Raw genomic sequence first — 7,306 nt, 5'->3', positions numbered from 1 at the left:
TGTCTCTTCCACAATGCTCGTAGGACCTCTGGGTGAGGAAACTTCAGCCTGAGTTTGTGATTCAGATTCAGACTCGGGTGTCCCTCTCCCACGAACACTTTTGTTCAGGCTGTGAAATGATCCCAGGTTTGAAAAGCCAGATGTGCTCAGGCACCTTTGCTGGCTTGAGGCCTATCCTGGAGTCCAGGCTGGGTAGCAAAGGCCGATGCACTAGGGAATGTGGGGCTGTTTTTCCCTAGGATGTTTGGGGCTCTTTAGTACTTGTCAATCTTATATTACTAAATGTAAATTACCTCTGCTGAGAGCAGGGAGATGCCAGCTGAGAATCTGCTCCTGCATATTTTGCAATGTTCAAATCAAATTAAAGGAAGGATTTAAAACTTACACATGTAGGTATTTAGACGTTTGCAGCAATGAGGTTGTAGGTGATGGGCTATGGTGACAGGTACATGAGAGACATGCCACCAGCCAAGAAAAGGAAATCCAGTGGTGTGTTACATCCATGCCTCCCAGAAGTACTGGCTGTGCAGTAGTGCTGCTGCTACCATGAAGCCCCAGGGATGCTGAACGTTACCAGTCCTGCAGAAGGAAGAACTGCATTTTTCAGCGTAGAAATAACTGCTGACAAAAATACTCAGCCACTGCGAAGATTGCCTGAGAAGAATTCCTGTGCCCCTTGAAAGGGGAGCAGAGGAACAGTTAAAAGCAAAAGGAAACACATTCCCCTTCTCCCTTAGGGAGGTCCTTGCTGGTTTAGTGAAGCCAAGCATGCTGGGGAGTTTCTGATGCCGGCACTGATGTTGCTGGGGAAGAGGAGGGAGGACAGCTTAAAGCTACCTGGCCTGAGATCAAGAAAGCTGGTGCAGAAGGGTCTCCCACAGAGCATAAAGATACTCCTGGCTGCTGTGGCTGCAGTAGTGTAGCCTCTTTGCTTCAGTCTTGTCCCCCATCTGAAAAAAACAACAAGTAATAAATCACAACTGTACTCAAATACAGCAGATTTAATACAAATGACTTCAATGCCCCCCATCAAAAAAAAAAAAAAGCCCCAAACAACAAAAGCACAAAAAGCCTGCAGAACTAGATAATTTCTTCTCTTGAGGTAGCTGGTATTAATACGTATACAAGAAGTGAAGCCACCTAACAATTTGAGGCCGGAGTATTTAGATAAGCCAGGGAGATAACATTGGTCTGTTAACAGAGCTGTGGCTGTATGAAGAATTGAAGCAAGCTTTTTTCCTTGGTTCCCAAGTAAGAAATACAATCAATCAAGAGCTTCTGGTATTTCAAGAAGAGATACAGATTTCAGTCACACAGTGGCAACTTACACTTTTATCCTTTTCTTCAGGAGTGTATCATCGATGAAGACTGTGAAACAGGGAAATATTGCCAGTTCTCCACCTTTGAATACAAATGTCAGCTCTGCAAAACCCAGCATACAGTAAGTCCTGAATGAGACGTGATTTTATGTGATCTGTAGAAACTCAATGTTATTGTTGCTAATGTCAACAAGCCGAAATTGGGAGAAAAGAAGCGGCAAAGCTTTCTGCATGAGGGTAAAAAAAATGAATGCGTAGAGTTTTTTGGGTTGGGTGGGGTTTTTCTTCCTGTTAACAAAACTCGGTTTCAAGGTTTCTGTTCTCATATGCTCCAAAATCTGCCCTGAGCTCCTCCTGACTCAAGCTTGCCTTGTTGGGTGGCCTGAGGACAGCATAAGCTAACACATTGTAGGTTGGCAGTGGAATGGGAAAAGAGGAAATACTGTGGCAGCTCCCAAGGCTCAGCTGACAGTTGGTCGTTTCCAGCTCTGGATTCACAAAGGGAATTGCAGCAGCCTGCCCTCTTCCCTTCACTGGCAAACTGTACAGTGCTGTAGTGCAGTGGGGACTGTACAGGACCCTCTTCTCTTATTTGAATCTGTGAACCTCAGGAAGCAGTCAATTCCTGTCTTTTGAGCTAGAAGATCAATGTTCTTAATAGCAGCTATGGTTAGATTATCTTCTGTAAGGGACAGATGCCTGGGAAGTTCAGGCTTTTTCTGTGATCAAAATCCAGTTTAGAAGCAGCCTGTCAAAAAAGCCCTTTTATTTGACTGTCCTTTTTCAACTAAATTCTGCTGATGGCTTCTTGCAAAACAAATTCACTCCTCAAAGCATTTGCAGACAGTCCAGTGTACAAGCAACTAAATGTTACTGTAAATTCATGTAAACTGAATAGGATTGTTATAACCTAAAAGCACCAGGCTGTTCCTGAAATGATTTAAATAGTTATCTTGATAACTTCAGGGAGCTCTATTGACTTCAGTGTACTGAATGCTTGCTTAAAATCCTGATCATGTCCTATAAGTGTCATTGAGAAAGCTTATTCTTTGTATTTTAGAAAATGTTAAACTGATAATTTTTCATGTTAAGATGAAATAATTCAAAACAAAGATCAGGCTGCCCCTCACCTATGCCCCCCTATAATCCCACCTTTTCTTTTCAGTCCTCAGCAGAACACTTGTAGGATAAAGAAAGTAAAAATGGGGTGTTAGCTGTTGTAAAGTGAGCTCAGACTGAAGGAGGTGGGATCAATTCCCTGACCTTGAATCCCTGCAATTACAAAGCATTTTTCTCCCCAGTTAGCAGGTCTTAATAGTACCAGTGCAGTCCTACTCTTTGCCCTGTGTTAAGCACTTCCTGTGGGATTCACTGGAAAAGAAATTCAGATTTTGTATGGCTGCCCAGACAGGGCTTAACACAGACAGGAAAAAGCTGTTAAAGCACTGACCTGCTAGGAATCTCTAAGATGTTAATCTTAGATTGTTCCTAAAAAAAGGAACAATGTGACACACCCTTTTTATTAGGTTGATTTATTAGGTGTGTGTAGTTGAAACACTTGGGGCAGTTGTCACACAAAGCTATCTTTAGCTAGAGGTTTGCATTTCTGCTTTTCGAAGAGATTTTTTTTTTTTCAGGGATTTTTTTCAAAGATTCTTGGTTACCAATGAGATCTGGTTCTTATTACAACTGCAAATGGATTTTAGTAAGATTTTTTTGCTGTGCTCTTTGAAAACAATCCTTCTGAACAAATTGTAAATTCCTGACTGTATTTAACAATGGAAAAAAAATCAGTAATGTTTTCCATTGATAATGATTAATTTCTTAATTTTTATTTCCCTTGATTGCAGAAGGAAAGGCTCCAGGGAGAACTTAAAGCAGTCTTCCAGTACCTAAAGGAGAATACCAGCACCTATAGGAGAGCTGGAGAGGGACTTTTACAAGGGCATGTAGTGAGAGAACAAGGGGGAATGTCTTCCCACTGACAGAAGGCAGGTTTGAATTAGATATTAGGAAGAAATTCTTTATTGTGAGGGTGGTGAGGCACTGGAACAGGTTGCCCAGAGAAGCTGTGGATGCCCCGTCCTTGGGAGTGTTCAAGGCCAGGTTGGATGGAGCTCTGAGCAACCTGGTCTAGTGGAAGGTGTCCCTGCCCACGCTGTGGGGTTTGGAACTGGATGACCTTTAAGGCCCTGTCCAACCCACACCGTGGGGTGTCTGGCTGCTGATCAGTGTTCATGTGAATGCTAAAATAAGAATTCATGTCTTGTAGTATTGGAAGTATATTAGTGTAGAAGGGGTGCTGTTACTGTAGTGTGGAGGTTCCTGTCTGGCAAAAAGTTCTATGTAGGCTTAAACTGAGAACCCTAAGCATTTCTATTTAAACAGTGGGAATATGACACACATATATTACAAGCACATACATGCAGTTGCCTTCAGGACCAGGGTTAATTCTATGTTTAGCTGTCTGTGTTACAAGCAATTAGTGCTAAAGTGACAATTTTCTCACGTGCCTTCTCCCTTTGCAAGCCCTGCTCCCGGGATGTTGAATGCTGTGGAGACCAGCTCTGCGTTTGGGGCGAGTGCAGGAAATCCACTTCAAAAGGAGAGAACGGCACCATTTGTGAGAACCAACACGACTGCAACCCTGGAATGTGCTGTGCTTTTCAGAAAGGTACAGAGGGGCTTATCCTATTCATTGCATCATACTGTATAATATATAATATATCCCCTCTTTTGCCAGGGGAAGTCGCTAAATCTCTACAGAATCGATAGGTCATTCTCCCTTTATATAACGTCACCTATAACTTCATTATAAAACTTTGATAGAATTAGGAGGGAGAAACAGCCTGGTAGGGGTGCACAATGGTGAAAGAAAAGCCTGTTGCTCGCTAGAGATGAGACAAGCATGAGAAGCACAAAAATTTATGTTTCCAAAGGGGAATCTTACACATTTAAAAGTAGCAGAACTCTGTTGTCAAATTTTCACCCAATAGAGCAAAAATAAGAGAATTAAAAATATACAGAAGAAATGATGAGATTACTGAAAGTGGCTTCTCCTTCCTATCAGCAAGCAGACTATCAGAATCAGACTGCAGATACATTTCATACTCTGAGTTTTATGTGTGCCTTCCAGGGCACCACACTGTGCAATACTGACCAGACAGCCAAGATACACAGAGGAATGATGTCCCAGATTATGTTGTCGCTCCACATGGGAATGTGAAACTTGATTTACGGAAGGGAGGACAGGAGGAGAAGGTCTCAGGCCTGAAATTAATCCCAAATCCTGCCTGATCAGGGTCCAGTTTCTTTTACTGTTTTATACCCACTAGTTTCTCACTGCATTTTTCATAATTCACCTTAATTTTGTAGTGACACAGCACACTTCCAACCACCTCCCTACACCAGGTAGATACTTCTCTAGCTTTCTTCCTGGTTCTTGCTATGAGCCAGACGTGACCTTGTACCTTCACAGATGGTTGGGGTGCCTGTCCTGCTGTCAGCTTGCTGGTGGATCAGGCTGCCAGGGCATTTCAGGAAAACCAAAGATATGCTCAGCTTTCCCATGTTGATTTTGACTATTACATAGTGGACCTTCAATTTGGTTTCATCACGTTTGGTTTCAACAAGTTTTGGTTGGAGCAGTTTTTCCTCTCTTCAACAGGTTCTGCCTAAAGCATTTACAGGTTTTGCCAAGCTCTCTCAGAGGTTTCTTTGTACTCTGATTCTGAAATAAGACAGGAAGAGCATTTTTAATACATGCCTATTACTCTCACCATGCAGGACTCTGAATCTGATTATGCTGCAGAGATGAGTAAATTAGAAGTGTGCATCCCATTGGTGTTAGTAGCACCAGGCTGCTCTTTAGATCTTGACTAGAAATTTAGTACAAACCTGTAACTCAGGAAGGAACAACAGATATAGTTACAGAGAAAAAATATATTTTTATATATATATATGCCTACATAAATCAATAGATAAGAATATTGATAAAATGGATAGAATACACTTATTAGAACTTGAAATAGAGCTATTGATAAATAGCAATGAATTTTTATTCTCTATAGTTGTGTGCTTTAGCAGGGTTTTTCAGGTTAGGCCTGCCTACTTCAAAGCCTTTCTTCATCACCAGACTATTGCAAAAGGTTGTCCTAATAAAGATGTGTATTTTTTTACATAAAGCTGTAGTAAACTATGAGGTATTCACTTGTTAATATAGAATCTGTTTTGAAATTGGGAACTGATAGGTCATATACATTGAAGCATATATGTGTATATACACAAAGTCTGCTTTAAAAATCTAAATTTTGAATTCCTCTCATGTTTTATTCTGCCATATGAGGAGAATGAAGACAAGAGGAGGAAGGGAGGTTGGATAGGAACATCTGGAAATCTGAATTCCAGACTGATGCTATAAGTTACTAGCAGCAGGAAACCCAGAGGATGTAGCCTTCTAAAATAATTTCTTACACAACTTGAAATTCATCCCTGTGCAGAAACAAACAAGGGTGCCAAGCCCCAAATGCCAGACAGCTTTGTGTGTTTCAGTATTACTGTAATAAATTAAACGTCTGAGTTGTAGTTCTTGCAACCTCATTATTTAGTCTCTGAACAATTGCTCTGTATATTTGTAACCTCTGCAAAGAAATAGGAAAACTAACAGTTCTAAAATACAGAGGTATTTCTCTATTCAGATTTTAAACCATTGCAAAGGATTCACAGTAATTTTTTCTTGGGTTTATAATAACCTTTTGAATCTCCAAGGGCTGGAGTTGTGCAGTACTGCTGTCTTGACACTCACTCTCTTTGGGAAGAGCAGGAGTTGATCTTGCTCATTAAGCATAAACTTCAAATGTCTTACTCCCACCTAGTGGAAAAAACATTAAGTTATGGCTCCTTTATTTGTAAGGGGACTTTAAGAGAGGTCAAATCTGTCTTTTTCTATAATGCATACACACTTCAGAAATGAGGTCATCTCAGGTTAGCAGACAGCCACGGACTTCTCATAAAATGACTTTCCTTTGGCACACAGAGCTGCTGTTCCCTGTGTGCACACCCTTACCTGAGGAAGGTGAACCCTGCCATGATCCCTCCAACAGACTTCTCAACCTCATCACCTGGGACCTGGAACCCGATGGAGTGCTCGAGCAGTGCCCATGTGCAAGTGGCTTGATCTGCCAGCCTCAGAGGTAAAGATCAAAACCGGGCAGACAACCTGCTTAAAAATTTGGAGGGGTCTGTTTCTGTGGTAAACAGCTACAGAACTCGCAGAGTCTGCCTCACTAGAAAATGTTTTGACAACTTTTCTCATCAGTAGCATTGAAACTTTCTGCTTTGTCCCACACAAATGTGCCTTAATGAGTTTGGCAACACATTAATCCCATGTGAATTAAGTCTGTGAGTTAATCAGGCTGTTACTGCTTTTTAATCAGTCAGTACTAACAGCTGTTGAGATGTATCATTTCAATTTAATCCTCTGCATACAGTTCTTTGTCCACCATCTTTCTATGTTAGGCTGGGCTTCTGTTAGATGTTTTGCTTGCTTTCATATGTAAGACACATGAAAGATATTTTAAATACATGCAGTATTTCCTGCACTACTGACCAGCTTTACAGATGGGCACATGTATTGAAGAAAAAAAATTAATCTACCTTTGTTTGCACATTCCCCTCGTTTCAAACTAACCCAGGGTGCCAGTTTCTCTACCACTAACTTATGATCTGCTCTCAGACTTGAAACACTTCAAACTGTGCAGACTTCTTCACTACCATTGAGTTTCCCCAAATAGGAAGCAGGCTGTTTTCTGCTTGAAGTTAAAACTTTGCATAGATAATGCCTTTAATCATTCTCTAAAAGGACAGTGATTTGCATAATCAGCAGTTTCACTGGGGGAAGGGAGATCATTTCAGTTTTGCATTAAAAGCATTTTTAGAAAACTTAAATGTTTTCTATGAAATTCTCCAAGTTTGCTCCCACCCTACCA

General features: G+C 41.1%; 1 protein-coding gene across 1 annotated transcript in view; it reads left to right on the top strand.

Annotated features, from left to right (window-relative positions):
• Window positions 1–7,306, top strand: part of DKK3 (dickkopf WNT signaling pathway inhibitor 3) — a 28,559-nt gene that overhangs the window by 19,503 nt on the left and 1,750 nt on the right. Inside the window, exons 4-6 of the mRNA XM_017824983.1 lie at window positions 1,349–1,441; window positions 3,849–3,993; window positions 6,355–6,511. Coding sequence (XP_017680472.1) covers window positions 1,349–1,441; window positions 3,849–3,993; window positions 6,355–6,511 — 395 coding nt within the window. The remainder of the gene's footprint in view (window positions 1–1,348; window positions 1,442–3,848; window positions 3,994–6,354; window positions 6,512–7,306) is intronic.

This window comes from Lepidothrix coronata, unplaced genomic scaffold, assembly GCF_001604755.1.
Source record: "Lepidothrix coronata isolate B3197 unplaced genomic scaffold, Lepidothrix_coronata-1.0 Scaffold115, whole genome shotgun sequence".
Taxonomy (NCBI): Eukaryota; Metazoa; Chordata; class Aves; order Passeriformes; family Pipridae; genus Lepidothrix; species Lepidothrix coronata.
The sequence above is the reverse complement of the archived record's forward strand: the minus strand, read 5'-3'. Positions and strand labels throughout refer to the sequence as shown.